Source organism: Brassica rapa, chromosome A07 (assembly GCF_000309985.2).
Source record: "Brassica rapa cultivar Chiifu-401-42 chromosome A07, CAAS_Brap_v3.01, whole genome shotgun sequence".
In the NCBI taxonomy this organism is placed as follows: Eukaryota; Viridiplantae; Streptophyta; class Magnoliopsida; order Brassicales; family Brassicaceae; genus Brassica; species Brassica rapa.
The window spans coordinates 17,870,880-17,887,961 of NC_024801.2; the positions used below are offsets into that span (position 1 = coordinate 17,870,880).

At 26.5% G+C, this 17,082-nt stretch overlaps 1 protein-coding gene across 2 annotated transcripts; it reads right to left on the minus strand.

The window, feature by feature from the left end:
- Positions 1-406: 406 nt before the first annotated feature.
- On the minus strand, positions 407-16,748 carry LOC103830015 (homeobox-leucine zipper protein HDG10). Of its 2 annotated transcripts, none has more exons than XM_009105710.3 (11): positions 11,159-16,748; positions 10,095-11,074; positions 9,894-10,011; positions 9,448-9,639; positions 4,949-5,443; positions 4,106-4,180; positions 3,793-4,002; positions 2,968-3,148; positions 1,852-2,120; positions 1,633-1,722; positions 407-1,017 (listed from the first exon to the last, which is right to left on the minus strand). In XM_009105710.3, exons 2-11 carry the CDS (start codon positions 10,211-10,213, stop codon positions 634-636), a joined length of 2,133 nt encoding a protein of 710 aa, XP_009103958.2. In that variant the 5' UTR covers positions 10,214-11,074; positions 11,159-16,748; the 3' UTR covers positions 407-633. The 2 variants fall into 2 exon arrangements, with proteins under 2 accessions (XP_009103958.2, XP_033130487.1); XM_033274596.1 differs by having other exon boundaries at positions 9,448-10,011; positions 10,095-10,190; positions 11,063-11,074; positions 11,159-16,746.
- Between the last annotated feature and the right edge of the window lie 334 nt (positions 16,749-17,082).

Genomic DNA, 17,082 nt, shown 5'->3' on the forward strand with positions numbered 1-17,082 from the left:
TTTCATAGAATTTAAATGCGGTTTTGGATATAATTATACAATATTATAAAATATACTGGAGTGTTAAGAAAAAATAGAGATGAATTCCATTGTGAATATAAAATAAATAATACAAAACAATTTGTACTTATATAAAAAATATTAATTTATGTCTTTATTGAGAACTTACATTTACATGGAACTTACTTAAAATTATTATCTTATCTTTTTGTATTATATATATTGAATCGGTCTAACTCGAGAATGAATTTTTTTATTAATTTATCATGTTTACTATTTTATCATGTATTAATTTGTACATTTCCTACTGCATTATGAAATGAAACATTTTATAGGAGTAAATACTTGAAATGAAAGCAATAATTTTAAAGAGAAAAAAAAGAAATGAAAGCAATAACAGCTTAGATAGTCTTAGAACAATATCATAAACAAACAAGCCAAACCGGCAACAAACATAACATTATTTATCTAAGGGCCTTCCCTTAGAAATTATAAGTTTGTAAACCAACCAAAAGAATGAAAGATAGAGTCTGATTCACTAGAGAATCATATCGGAGAATAGTCTTCTCACTCAAAGCATTATTTGAAATAAAAGAAACAGAACCAAATAGTTTGAGAACTGTGAAACAGCTCTCACTGTCCATCATGGCAGTTAAGCATGGCTTTAACCTTTGTAATAGTGGAGCTAATCAAGGTATCGACTGAGGTGGTCCATTTATCCATTTGGAGTTCTTCATAGATAGTCGGACCAGTGACAAGGATCTGGAAAGCCACCGTCAGGAGCGTCTTACAATTGTCACAGCCACCGTCTAGCTCAGCGGTTGCGGAGGGACGGCCGTCACGGGAGATGACGAAACCGGATGGGAGGATTGGAATGTCAGAAGGATTGACATTACCTGAAACGGCAGCGTGTGCAGTGCTTAGGTCCACTGGAGCGTAGACCACCATACCTCCTAATGCATCTATGAAGCTGTCTTGTATTATCATCAAGTCACCACCCTCCGCTGCACTTGAAGGCTAGTTAACATATACATATAAACCAACATTAATTAAGGTCAAAAGAATCAAAGTTAATGCAAAGAAGAAGAAGACAACTAAAGAACAAGACCAAAAACGTGAGAGAATAAATAGAACGGGTGTGTGCTTGTGTTATGATGATATTCACAAGTAGAAACAGAGAGAGTGAGTGAGTACAAAACAGAGACCGAACAGAAACAGTCTATTTTTTTTTGTAACTGAACAGAAACAGTCTTGAGAGAACAAGAGTAAGAAGAGAGGCTGGCCGTGACTGAGAGTGAAGGCCAAGCAAAATAATAGCACAAATACATCAAACTGTAATGTAAATACTTCTATGAAAATATCAAAAGACGTGGACACGATGAAAAGATATAATACTTATTATGGACTATGGAGGATGAACTACTTGCGATTGATGACAGCTTTTTTTTTTTCTGAAACAACGGTAGATAGACAACTAAAATCTGAACATATTAACTTGACTCTATCTATTGATTTATTTTTTGAATGACTATCCATTGCTTTTTTACATTTTAATATAACATCTCTATTGAAAATGTTAATTTTAAAGTGGGCATATCCTGTAAAGACAATAAGAAAGTATGAGTAATATACCTGGAGAATATTCACACAGTTCTTATTGTTTGCTCCAGTGACAAAGCGAGCGACCTCAGTAACCGGACTCGCATGGCAGAGAACGTCCCACTTTTTTACATAAATTTTTTGATTTCGTGTTAATTTGCAGCAATGTGAAAATCACTACATTTGTATTAATTGTGTTTAGAAAAGATGATTAGAGATGGACTTGTGCAATTAAGCTTGATATATTTTTACCTGGTGGCGAACCTCGAGATTTTTAAGGAAGTTGTAGACTTGGAGAGGAGCAAGAGGGAGACATAAAGATGAACAAGCGCAGACAATGAGACCGACCGGTTGGCCGGCTTCTTTGTTTACACGCACCGAAATATTAACTCCGCTGCTGTTGGTTGCAGACTGTTGCGAAAAATCAGATTTTTCAGGCATATTTAGTATCCATGCAAAATTCTTCAACATTCTTTCTCCTAAATCCATGAGTCTCCTTCTTCCATTTATGGTTTTCACAACTATATAGAAAACAGAGATAAAATAAAGAGATCTCCAACAATTCCCTTCTTTTAAAGGAGGGACACGCTTAAAATAAAAAGATAAATGAGTGGTTCTTTAACGGTGACATTTTATACATTTTCTTTAAATTTTTAATATATTATATTTTAGTCCTCAATAATATAATCATTAAATTTTCAAAAATCAATAAAACATATTATTTGGTAGATATTAAAATAAATTATTTTGAAAATATATAATAATATGTAGTCAAATATATCTATAAATAGTATAAAAATGTTAATAATGATTTTTAATTGAAATAGTTGTAAGAAACTGTAACAATAAGTACTAAAATATGATATATAAAAAATTATCATGCAATTGTGAGACATATAATTGTAGAGACTAAAATAAAAAAATGAATAGTGTTTAAATTGTTGAATAGTGTTCATTTATATTTGAAGGTGTATTATTCACCTTTTTAAAAAGATAAAAAAAAACTTTTAGAATACAAAATCTTTAAAAAGTAAAAGGATAAATAGCTGTTGAAGATGCCGTAAAATATTAATTAGACACTCAATAAAAAAATTAGTGTTTAAGTGGAGGCTTAGACTTCGTGTACACCATTTTTTGAAAAAAAAAATCATTTTAAAATGATCTAAACAGGCGTCTGGATGTTGTCTATAACAATTTTTAGAATACTAAAATCTATATAAGATTTTTCACCTACTAAAACTAGCACTTGTCAACATCGTTGTTGCATATTAAAGTTTTTTTCTTTTCAAGCTCTAATGGCTATCACAAATATTAATTTGGCCAGATTGATATTATATAGCATGGGATTCTGATATATAATATAAGTACCTCCGGGGTCGTCAGTCGTCGGGAAGTCAGAGACAGAGTAGAGAGATAGCCTCTCACACATTCTCTCAAGAGTAGCGGTCCAACGGCGAGCTCCGTAGCCAAAGCCGCCGCATAAGAGGTCTCTGTAAATCCGATGTGCCCGCACTTTATCATTTACTTCCACGTGCTCCATCCACGTCACCTGCTCATTTTGTTTCACATAGTTTTAGTTTCTATATGGGCCAAAACATAATTGCAATGTTTTACATGTTTTCATTATTCTTGTTTTCCATAAAAATAGTGGGGGTATGTTGTAAAATAATTGATCAAATCACATTCTATTTTTAATTTCTGACTATGCATGTAACCGAAAAAATCGCTTTTAGGTTATATATGAACAACACATTCTAATTTTTGTAAATAAATAAGTAAATATATTTTCTTTCTAATTTTACTAGACTCTATTAATCAAACTTGAAGTGATGTGATAGACTCAGATCTAATACTACTTTCGTTTTTAAAAGATAATTTTTTTTTTAATATTTTCACGTATTAAATCACTATAATAAATATACAGTTTTCTATAATATAATTTTCAATTTTTAATAATTTTTAATCAATATTAATTTAATAAATTTAAATAATTTTCTTAAATTTACAATTTTTAAGAAAATATAAGAAAATTATCTTCGTGAAACAAATATTTCTTCTAAAACATTTAAAGGAGGGAGTTTTTTTTCTTAATGTAAAAACCTCGCTTAATGCTACCTTAAAACTATTTATAATAAGTAAATCCATAAATGATATAAAAATTCTATTAGAGAAACATAGGAGAAGAAAGGAAACCTTAGAGTGACCATTGGGCATGGCTTGGATGAGAAAACCGGAAGGACGTTTGTAGCAAGCCGGAGTCCCAAACTCAAACTCAAAGGCTACTTGATGGTAAGAAACGTCAGCAATCACCCAGAGACCTTCCTCCAGTTGTTGGCAACATCTTAGAATCATAAACTCTCTTGGTGGCAGCAATGGCGACAGTATGTGCAGTTGCTCATACATCTATTTAATGTATCAGCCCATTTATTGTGTGTTCACCGAGTACTTATTATATGCATATATTAAGAGTTGAACATAAAATTATAAAATGTTATAAGATTCATACCAATTTCGAGGATTCCAGCACGTGAATTGTTTTAGCTTTGCTCACAATTGTTGAGAAAAGACTCGCCCATTTCTCCTGCAATAATTTATATTTTTAAAGCTGAAATTAAATTCATGAAATAAGTTTCCGTGATTTTCTTATAATCATGGCATATACGATTTTACAAGTTTTGTGTCTAGCATTTTAGAGGTTCAAGGTAAAAATTTACTATAAAACGTTTATTAAAATATAATTAATATACCAACAAAAATATATCCAAAACTTTTATATACATAAAATTTAAAGAAGAGAAAAAACTATAATAGTAAAAAAATAACATAAAATAATATATATAGGCGTCTGTAAACATCTTCATCAGTTATCTATTTTAATTTAAATATATATACAATGTATATATGTAAAGTTATAAATGATAAAGTAATATAAAAATGTAAATAATACAATATTAATCAAAAAAATAAGATATAGATATGGACAAAAAAAAAGAAATAGCAAAAAATTCGTCAAAACATAATGAAGTTTCGATGATAAATCAATTCAAAATATTAATACCATGAAATAAATATGATGTTAAACAAATTAATCTAAAAATATAGATAGTTATTATTAGTGAGTTGATTACTATAAATATAGAAGTAAAATATACTTACTTAACTATTTGATTAAAGTAAAAAATAAATGTTGAGACCCATAAAATTTGTCACGTGAGAAAGAATTTGGGGAAACAGCCTTTTCTTAAATCATCAAGAATGGTTTTGAATAGTTAAATATTGAACAAATAAAAATATAATTTTAACCAAAAAATAAGAATATCATTTTTGGTTAAGTTTAGATATTACGTACCGTATCTAAGAGCATGTTCACCAAGTTTTTGGCATCCAATGGAATCACCGCGATTTCCTTGGAAGACTCAATACGAGTCTTAAAATAGCTATTTTTAGTAAACTTTTTCTCATAGTTCTCTTGATCAATTACGAGCCTACTATCGATTGACGACTTAATCCACATTGGTTCTTCAGTTTGAATCAGAGTTATAACCTCCGTCACAGCAGCTACCATCGCTTCAGTCATCATCACTTTCTCCATATTAGATAGTGGCGGGGAACATTGCAGTTGTCGCGGCTGAGGCGGTTGGGCGAAGCTGATGTGTTCACGAAGGTATAGTTCTCTTAACAAGCTTGGCGGCTCCACGAGATGGTTGGAAGAGGTTCCATATGTGACATGTGGGTTGTTGGAAGTCGATGCGTGCAATGATGGACCATGGAGATAGGCTAAAGCATTGACAATAGGTTTTGGATGGCCTTCGGTCTTGTATACCAAAATTGAGAGTTTGTCACGCTGATATTCATATTTTGATCAACAAAACATTAGTAATGTAGATACACTTTAAATTAAAACAAAACATGACAGTTTGTAAATCCAGATTAGCAAAAAAACAAATCAGATTATCTTTTAACCAATCAATTAAGTTGTGAATAATAAGATGGGTATCTAGAGCTTGCAACATATCTGCATCTGAAGAACAAACTCAAAACCGACCCAAAAATCAGGTTTCAATACCCGACTCAAGTCCGATCCGATTTTTAATAATGTCCAAATGTGACTTTTTCAAAATTCAAAAACAGATACCAAAAAGAATCAACCCAAATTTAAACGGGTATCAGAATGCCCATGAAAAAATCTATACTAAAAATGACATGTTTAAAAAAGGAGACATTTAAAAAATATATATAATACTTTTTTATGGAAAAGGTTGTTCAATTGAAACTTATATATTTAATCAAAAATTAATTTTACCGTAAATAATAACATATAGATATCATATGTAAAGAAAAAAAAAGAATTAAGTCATATATAATTTGTATTATGTAGAATTATGGGATCGAAATATTTGAATTCCGAATAACAAAAGTGAATTTTTTTTTGAAAAAATTACAATAAGATTATTGTAAATAGAATATATATCTAAAGTATATCTTGTTTGTATCATTTTACCATTGAAGTTTTCATATCATTTTAAATAATTTTACTTTATTTGATGTTTAAAATAACCTGTCTGCATCATTTTTCCATAAACGCTTTTATACTATTTTGAAAGTATTTATAATATTTTACTATATTGAATATATTAAATGAACGATATTACTATATTTAATATAAAATGAACAGTAAGTCAAACAAACTCTAACCATTTATATTGGTTTTGAACCGCCTTTGCCAATATATATTGCATGTAAAACATAGAAAACTGAAAACTGAAAAAACTATTAATCTAAAAGAAAATCATACTATTTGATGTAATTTACATATTTATAGTACGACTAAAATCAATATTGTGCTACAATAAAATTTATTTTTCGATTCATAAAAATATATGCATAAGGACACATATGCTTTTTAAATTGGACATTGATTTTATATAAAACATGTAAAACAAAGAAAATCATTTAGTAATTTAAAAAATTGTATATATGCGTAACTTATAAAAGTAAATGGATAAATAAATTATATAGATTATTTTTAAGCGTAAAATATGATATTATACTGATTTAAATGAGAATAACCACATGGATGATTTGAAGTTTGTAGTTTAAGTTTGAACAATTTAAATCATTTATTTCTAGATTTGATCAATTAAACGAATGGTGAACAGAAAAACCCTGCAAAATCCTTGTTAGTTTTATTTATTTATCTAATATGTAAATATTTCTTGAAAAAGTTATAATAAAATCATTGTAATATATATATATATATATATATATATATATATCTAAAGTATATAACTTTTAATTAAATCTTGTTTGTATCATTTTACCAATGAAGTTTTCATATCATTTTAAATAATTTTACTTTATTTGACGATGTTTGAAATAACCTGGTTGCATCATTTTCCATAAACGCTTTTACATCTAATTTTAAAGTGTTTATAATATTTTTACTATATTTAATTTATTAAATGAACGGTATTACTATATTTAACGTAAAATGAACCGTAAGTCAAACAAACTTTAATCATTTATATTGGTTTTCAATTGTTTTTGCCAATATATATTGCATGTAAAACATGGAAAACTGAAAACTGAAAAAACTATCAGTCTAAAAGCAAATCATACTATTTGATGTAATTTACATATTTATAGTACGACTAACATTAATATTGTGTTAGATTTTCATAAATAATTTAATAGCTTTTTTTTTTTGACAACAAATAATTTAATAGCTAAACATTAGTGAAAATTACAATAAAAATTATTTTTCGATTCAGAAAAATATACACATAAAGACATATATGCTTTTTAAATTGGATGTTGATTCTATATAAAACATGTACGTAAAACAAAGAAAATCATTTAGTATTTTTTATTTGATGCTTATGCAGTTTTATCAAAAAAAATTGTATATATGTTTAACTTATAAAATTAAATGGATAAATAAATCATATAGATTATTTTTAGGGTGAATTTGCTATCTAGCCAAGTTTGGAGTCAACATTAAGTAAATAGGTTTGATTTTGACGTTATTAAATTGATAACATTTCATACACATTTTATCCGGTTATGTCCTTATCTTTTCTAAGTTACCGATGACAGTGGGACCAAGGATTAACGTCGACGAGAGCACATGTCCAAGAGAAATTGAAATTTAATGTTGTCCACGTACGGGTTAACTATTCTAAGTAAGTGTTGTATTCTATTTATAAAAGTACTATGTCAGATAGAACAAACAGAATATCTTCATACGAAACAGAATTATAAACTCTAAACCTAACCTGCACACTTAAATACTAAACCATAAACTCGAGTCTCTAAATCCAAACTCAAATGTTAAATTTAATTTAAAGTTACAATATTTTAAGAAAAACAACAAAAAAATAATAAATATATAAATTTTGAACTATTATTCTATATTATCTAACATGGAATGACGACTACTCTTGTAATTCAACCCCAACTCACCTCTAACCCTAAACCCAACACACCTCCAAGACTGATATACTAAACCCTAAACTTGAATTCCTAAACCCAAATCTAAATGTAAAATATTTTAGATTAAATTAAAATATGAAAATAATATATAATATTTTGTACTATCACCTATACTATATAAAATGGAAAGGAAAATAGACTTGAGAGGAAGTAGTACACCCTAAACTCTAATCACTAAACCCTAAACCCCTCAATAATTAATCATATAACAATCCTACCATAAACCCTTATATACTTAACCTTAAACCATAATCACTAATCCCTAAACCCAAATATAAACCCTCAACCTAAATAGAATGGAACTAGATAAATAGTATAGTACATATTGGTGAATTTATAAAATGTATATGATATCATGGAAAAAGTTAATGCTAACTCCAAATAATATCATGAAATGTCTATGATATCATGAAATGTCTATGTTATGCAATTATAATAGAATACAACAAATAGTAAAGATCAAATATTTCATTTCACATGAATGGTCTTTCCATTCTACGTACACACGATCTATTCCACTTATATACACATTGCATCATTACATATAAATGAGAATATATTTATCAGATGGTTCAAATCCAGTTTCGAACAATCTACTTGGCAGCCTAATCTTCTATTTGTAACCTGAGAAACAAAAGGAAAAGATAGAGGTGTTAGGATCCATATAACAAAGTAAATGTAAAATAAATTGTATAGTATAACAATAATGTGGAATGAAAACCATGTAAGACATTAGGAAGAAGAAGAAGAAATGTGTGACTTTTTGATGACCACGTTTAACTTTAACTCTCTTGAATAATTTTTTTTTTTTTTAAATTGTAGGTTTAACCGGTTGCGTTGAAGGTTAAAAGTGTAATATTATATAAAATACACTCTGTATCGATGTATTCTAGGGTATTTGGCTACTGATCTAAATATTGTTTTTTTTATAGCCATACCACCTAATTCCCCTTATTTTTAAGCGTAAAATTATGATATTATACGGATTTAAATGAGAAAAACCACAAGGATGATTTAAAACATTTATTGCTAGTTTTGATAAATTAAATGAATGGTGAACAGAAAAACGCTGCAAAATCCTTATTAGTTTTTTTTTATCTAATATGTAAATATTTCATGTAAAACAAGCAAAACTATAGATTGAAAATCTGAAACGTTCAACTAACAAAATCATTTTAATTAAAAGACTTGCATGTTTTGTATCTTTCACAGATTTATATTGCTATCCATAAGTATATTAAATTTTAACATTTACCAATATTTTCTAGTGTTAGAATTGAGATATTCATTTAACAATGGAACAATTGATGAAAATCACAATATTAATTAAAAGGGAAACTGAAAAATATGACACACCTCTTCTCTGAGATATGCGTTATTTGCACTGAGGTTTTGGAAATAGAGCTTGCGATCTACTTGCTCAGGATGAGGGCCACCACATGGAGGGCAAGTCACAGTGTTCAATGCCTCTTGCATTGCTTCGTTCTCACGTCGTATTTTCATATTCTCTGTTCTAAGTGATGCATTGTCTGCTTTTTCATTTTGAACCTATAATTTATTTTTTTATTTAAAATAAAAATAATATTAATAACCATAATTTAAGTCATATCAATTTTTTTTTTGTTTTTAATATGCACATGCTGTTTTAACTAAAAAATCTAATTATGCACCTAATATTTTGATTTCGATGAATAAATAATGACTGGTAAATTACTCTCAGAGTTTTAGTTAAAGTAAACCAGTTCATGTCATGTATGCAACTATAATATGTAGAAATAAACATTAACTACGAAAGATTTTACTTTGGCTTGGGTTCTTTTGTTTTGAAACCAAAATTTGATTTGTTTTTGTTTAAGTTTCAGTTCTTCGCCCAATTTAAGTTGCTGCAAATCGTCTGGATGAGGACACTCCTTGAAATACCTTAAATCAATTGACAAAACATTAATTATTAATTAAGAAGATTTTCATTTAAAAACTAACTGTGATCTAAATTAAGATCTTACGCTTCAAGCTTTTGAATTTGATGATTAGAGTGGCGATGGTAAATCCTTTTATCCCCATCACTGGTGTACAGAGAAGTTTCTTGTTCATCACTTGAGCTGCTATCACGACCAGAAGCCATTTTTAAATCCAAATGAAAGAATAATCAAATATGCATAATCTATTAACCATTTAAAAGCTATTTATATAGAAACCCTGGAAAAGACATATATGGTTTAGAAATTTTCCTTATGTCCTTTTTGTTTTGTCAAAAAACTTAAAACAAGACCATTTATGAAAACAATCTCATTACAGATTTTTTTTCTTTTGTGGACGCGACTCTAAAAGTATTAATGAGATATTTTTCTATTTATATTCTCTAAAAGATTTTTTTTTGAACATTTCAGATTTACATCAAGTTCCACCTAGAGTACATTGGATACTCTTAATCTAATCTATTAAAACATGAGTACAAATAAAACTTGATCCTGAATTTTCTTTAATAATTACAATCTAATGCCACTGATCTAAACACAATAGGTTTATACTTTCGCTAACCCATTAATTTCGTTCTACATTATGCCAAGAAATATTTCCAGTATGCCAGTAATTTCTATATTAATCTGCCAAGAAAATATTCCCACTTAACCAATATGAAATATTACGTTAGACCAAAAGCAGTTAACAATTATTTATTCAATGTATATACCTTAGTGAATTTTATTTTGGTAATTGTTTAGATTTAGAAGAAGGAATTTTGATGAATTCATATATATCCGTAAATAACTGATTATGATTCTAAATTTAAAATTTTACCAAAAATTAGTTAGCATCGTCAACTAAAAATCTGCAAATATATTGTATATATATTTAAGTTCTTTTAAATATTTTATCCATAAATGGCTATTCAGTTATAGATTATATTTATACAATTATGCAAAATGCTTTAAGAAATATTCATCCCCGATTGAAGGCTCTTGGTATTTCATACCTTAGCTGGTCTCTGAAAAATCAAAACAAAGAATGTAGATTAGAAGAACCTAATTATCCTAAAACCTCAAGCAAACCTCAATCAAGAAACTCGAACCTTTATGCCAAAAGATGAAGTTATCAATAGATCTATCTTCTGATAATCTTAGAGTGAAGACATTAACTTATTTAGATCAATTGTGAGAAAGCATGCGTCAGAATTTTGTCGGCTGCGGGGAAAGAGATAAGAATAGAGATAAGAATAGAGAACTTTTGATGGGATAAGAAAAGTCGGTAGATGGGAAAAACGTTTTTATTTTTTTCTTGGAAAAATAACATATGGACTTGGATCATTGGAAAAGGTTTTTATTGATAATTATGCGCTTATATCCACTATGTGATTGTAAATTATGGGCTCATATCCACTATGTAATTGTAAATTATGATGGACCAACTTTAAAATCATAAAAAATGGCCCAATTAATAATATAAATTAAGTTTGCAAAATAAAAATTTTAAAATCTGTTCTTATTTTTATTTTTGACATTAATTCTCTTCATATTTTTGAATGTTCTTTTTGTAACTTGGTTTCATTTTTTTATCTAAATAATGTATTAATTTAAAAAAAACTCAATAAAAATTTTGAACAATATATTCACTTTAAAAGAAAATATATATAATATAATTTACTAAAACCCACAAGTATACTTAAACCTTTAACACTTTACTGTTTATTTTACCAAATAAATTAAATAAAAGCACAAGAAAAGAAAAACACAATCTCAATGTCAAACATGAATAACATCAAATCTATAATATAATAAGTATAAACAATTTAACTTATGTGATTTCCATGAGTTAAAATATATAATTACGAAGAACAAAAACCTGCGCGCTAGTTAACAATTAAAATATATTGACTAGCTATGATTAAATCAAAATGAGCTAATGAGGTGTTAACAAGCAAATGTTGGAGTATGATACCGGATTTTCATCATAAATTAAACTTCAAAAAAAAATTGGGTTGAAATGAAAGAATGATTATAACATAGTTCAGATGATTTATTTAATTGAATTTTACAAATCTAGAGTTTTCATGTAACTATATACAGTAACAAATCTATAAATTAATAACGACTATATTAATAAATTTTATCGGTTGACCGGTGCAAAATATAACACAAATCAATAAAATAAAAAGATAACATTTTTTTTGAAGATCCCATGTAAATAAATAATCCCACTAAAATAATAAATTAATAAATTATATATATATATCGTTTATATAAGTAGAAATGATATATTGTATTATTTGTTTATGTTATAGTGGATATTATTTCTATTTTTCTTAAGATTTCTTATTATTTTGATAATATCTAAGAACTAATTTTAAAACACATTTAAATTGCATGATACATATCTCATATACATCAAATAATATAATAAAAAGATATGCAAGTTGAATGTATAAAATTTAATGAATATATAAACAGTGAAATAAATTTTTTTTTTTTCTTATTATGGAAAAAATATATTCTAAAAGATATAAATCTAAAAAAAGAATCCTATAAATTAATAAAGTTCTATACTCCCAATATTATTAAATTATAGATTTTTACTGTATATAATTTAGCGCTATATTTAGCGTGTTGGTTGAGTTATTTAAAAATAACCATTTCAAATTTAATAGTACCAAAATTTTAATATTCAAAGTACATCTCTAAATTTATTAGCACATGATACATATAGTTATTAAATTCAAAATTCTATAAATAATTTATAAAAGAAACAGGGGATTTACATGTTAGTAATATAAAGTTATATTAATTTGATTACAGTGTTTGAGTTTTTCATATGTTATTTTAGATTACATATCTTTTGTTTCTGTATACAGTGTCTTGTATATTAAATACTCTGTAATTCCAAAATTTTGAATCTAATATACACTCAAAACAACATTCTTTGAATCTAAGGTATCCATAGTCTCAGATTTGTTGTAAGTAATTTATGAAGCAAAAAAGAAAGATGAACAACATATGTTTAATACACAGTTGTGCCAAATGTTTTGCCAAGAAAACAAAACATATTTACGAAAATATGTATCAAATTCCATTTTGATTAATAAATTAATTTTTTCATAAGATGTGAAATTTTTAGAAAAATTGATAAAATGTTTTAGTATTTTATTAATACGAAAAACATAAAAAAAAATATGAAAGACAAAATTTTAATGATGTTTAGTAGGCTAATTGTTTATTTTTGTCTTACGATGCTTGATGCAAATAAATGATATTTTTTTCTAAGCTTCTGAGCTATATATCTGCGTTTAATTTTATTAATTGAATAAATCAAACTGGAATAAAATAATTAGTTGATCAGTTCTGCCTAAAATGGGATTGAAAACATAATTAATTTCTAAAACTAAGCTTTACAGTTTTATCTAATTTAGTTTTATTCCTCAATTATTTATGTACTATACTATTAATACGCTATTTGAAAATAAGTTCTTTGGAAAACTTTTGATTTATTTTGATAAAAATAAACATCACATAAAATTATTGTTTAAATAAATAGAGAGCTAAAATATGTCTTCTTTTTATTATATATATAAATATATAATAAAAGAGAATATTTTTAAAATAACCAAATATAAGATGTCAAAACATTAAATTTGGAGCATTTAGTGATTATAAAAATTATTAAAAATCGAGATATGTAAAAATCAAAGGTATAATAATTTACTTATCAGGCATATAAAAAATGGATTATGTGCATATTTTTCAAAAAAACATAATATTTGATGTTTTAATAGTATTTTTATATGGTTTCATCCAAATTTGTGTGCTAATTTCGGCTTTTCTATCTTAAGTTCTCAAAATATTTAAAATTATTTAATTAAATAATTTTAATAATCTATTAAACAAAATTCATAGATGATATATTATCCTATTTTATAATTGAATTATTAAAATTAAAATTAATTTAATTCAATAAGATTAATTAATTAAGATGATTCTAGGTAATATAGTTGTATTTACTTATAATTATTTATAAAAAATGAAAGTACATGAAATGAATATATAGAATATGATGATTCTATGTAATATAATTTTATTTACTTATAATATTTATTTCTTTCTAGTTATTATAATATTTAGAAACTAAAATTACGTACAGAGAAAAAATCTCTACAACAAAATGATCCATGCTAATATTAATTTATTTCTTTATATATATCTAAATTTAATAATAAGTTCATATAAAATAAATAAATCCCAACACAGTATATTCAATGCATAAAAATGAATTTTGATAAGTATAAATATGATAATACTATAAAATTTAGTTTCATTTTATCATAAATTCATTATCATCGTTTAAGGGTTAATAAAAAGGACACTGCAGCTTACATTTTAGAACTTGAAGACAGAATATTTTAGAACATAAGCACATCGTCTTCTTAATGTGTTTATTTCTTTTTTATAATATCTTCTTGACAATTAAAAGCATTCTGTTAAATAGAATAAAAAATACAAAATATTTTATTCCTAATCAGTGAGATGGGATTAGTTCCTAAAGATAATTGACAATAAGAACGCTTAGATGGCTATATGTGCATATTATTCTCACATCCTAATCAAGATGTACTTGTTCCTTACATATTAGAAACGTGGCATATCTCTATTCGGAAAGATATTGAGGAAATTTGGCCAATGATCTTTCCAAATAGAACTGTGATACATCTCTAATATAATATGAAAATGCAAAAATAATTTGTACCAATCCAAAAATATGTATGGATTAGGAAAACAAAATATTTGTATTATGAAGAAAACAAGTTAATTTCAAGTAAGAAATTAAAGAAATTAGAAAAGCTAAAAAAATTGTCCTCATAATTAACCCATATAAGTTGATTAGATTTTGTGGTTCAAGAAAACTAATTTTTTTTTTTAAAGTCTTACCAAAATCTATATTTAGAATTTATTCATATAAAATAATATATTTTCACACATTAACTATATGTAAAACAGTTTTTATAATCTTGTCGACCAATGAGGCTTTGACAAAATAGATCACTAAAATATGAATAACAAATAGAGGAACATGTATCCAATATGGGACCTAATCATCTACAGTACGCCTGTAACAAAAAAAAAAAAGAATCATACTACATTAAGCGTATTATGCAAAAACAAAGGTATGTAATATACTCCATTAAAAGTAGTATGCACCTAAGATGGACCTAGAATTCAAGTGTGCTGCTACTCATAAAAAGTACTGGTTCTCTCTATTCCTAATAAAATAATTTTTTATAATTAAAAAATAAAATCCAAGAGAAAATAAAAACATATTAACAGAATCTAACAAAAAAAATTGAATTGGCTTTCAACAAAATACAAAATTGATAGGAAATTATCGGTGTTCCCGAGAAAGATATCTCTAAATGCTCATATTATTTCAAAAGCTCCGATTGGTGACGGCGGAATTAGTAATAAAAGCGGTACAGAATTAAAGTGCGGGACGGCACAATTGCGGTTCGTACGGAATTGAAATGGCGGTACGGTACAACTGCGGTTTTCAGTAAAAAGCGGTGCGGAATATTGTTTGATTGGTGACGATATATATTTGCGGTATTGGATAATTTTTTTAAAGTAAAATAATAATGATATAAAATATAGAATATAATAAAATAATATATGAAATAGCTATAATTTACATTTTATGTAATGACTAATATTTATATAGCTTAAAGTTACCGATCACTTGTCATAAATATATTAATATTAATAAATATGACTAACACATTTGATTGTGTTAAAAAAAAAACTAACACATTTGATTTCATCACCTGCGTAAGTACTTCAGTTTACAATAATTATTTAACATCATTACGAACCAATTTTACTAACGCTAATTATGTCAATATTATATCACATTATTTAATGTATATTATATAATTTCTATAAACTACAAATCATACCTTAAAAATACGTATGTTGCTTGATAAGTACGAGAGAAAACAAATTTCTCTTTGGTTCAGAATTCACATACAACAAAATGAAGAGTGATACACTTATACAGATTATTCCACGTATCACTAACATATATACTATAAATAAAAATATTAACTAAAACAAAAAAAGTCAGAAAAAAAAAGTCACTACTGTGTAAAGGCGTTTTTTGCGGGACCACATGGTTTTAGGTGTGCGGATTTAACTTTTTTAGTAAATAAAAAACGCTTTTATGCACCCGATTCTTGATTGGTGAATGCACTGTGGTTTTCTAAATTCCGCTTTGAATTCCGCGATACAGAAGTCACCAATCACAACCAAAGAATCTATAAGAATGTTGATCCAGAAAAAGACTGAAATATGAGTTTGAATTCAAAGGTATTCGATGTGACACGAAGTGTGTTCGATGTGGGGCAGAAGAAGTTGGATTCTCTCAAAGATTCCATTCTAACCCATCGTTTTTTTCCAATGCAAATCCATTTTCGCTAATATAAATTATTTATTTTGTATGATTCCACCGTAACAGATAATCACCAATTTGTTTGGATATTATGATATACAAGAAAACTCTATTTTTTTTTCTATTTTGAATATTTTTATTTATAAAATAAAAAATATCTGATTTTCTCGTATACTCATTAATTAAATTTAGCAATTAGGTTTTCATATTTTTTTATTATATTATTTGGTGTATATTTTTATGTTTCATAGAATTCAAATATGGTTTTATATATAATTTTACTAAATATTATCAAAATATATTAAAATTTAAAGAAAAATATAGATAATTTCATTGTGATTATAAAACCAACAATATTATGTTTAATTTGCATTTATATAAAACATTATATATATAGATTATTAACTTATGATTTTTATGGGATCATATATTTACATAGGACTTTGTAAAAAAATATTGTCTTATTATTTTATCGATTTGTACGATATTCTGAACTGACCTATCTCGGGACCAAAATTTTTTATTAATTTATAGTGTTTATTAATTTAACGAATATTAATTTATAGAATT

What these genes read in the sequence shown, in the direction of transcription:
- LOC103830015 (XM_009105710.3), bottom strand. Translation starts at nt 10,213, where the DNA reads ATGGCTTCTGGTCGTGATAGCAGCTCAAGTGATGAACAAGAAACTTCT. An exon ending in TGCCCAATGGTCACTCTAAG is followed by an intron (nt 3,149 to 3,792) that starts GTTTCCTTTCTT and finishes CAAAATGAGCAG; the next exon opens with GTGACGTGGATGGAGCACGT. An exon ending in ACTGTGTGAATATTCTCCAG is followed by an intron (nt 1,018 to 1,632) that starts GTATATTACTCA and finishes TATGTTAACTAG; the next exon opens with CCTTCAAGTGCAGCGGAGGG.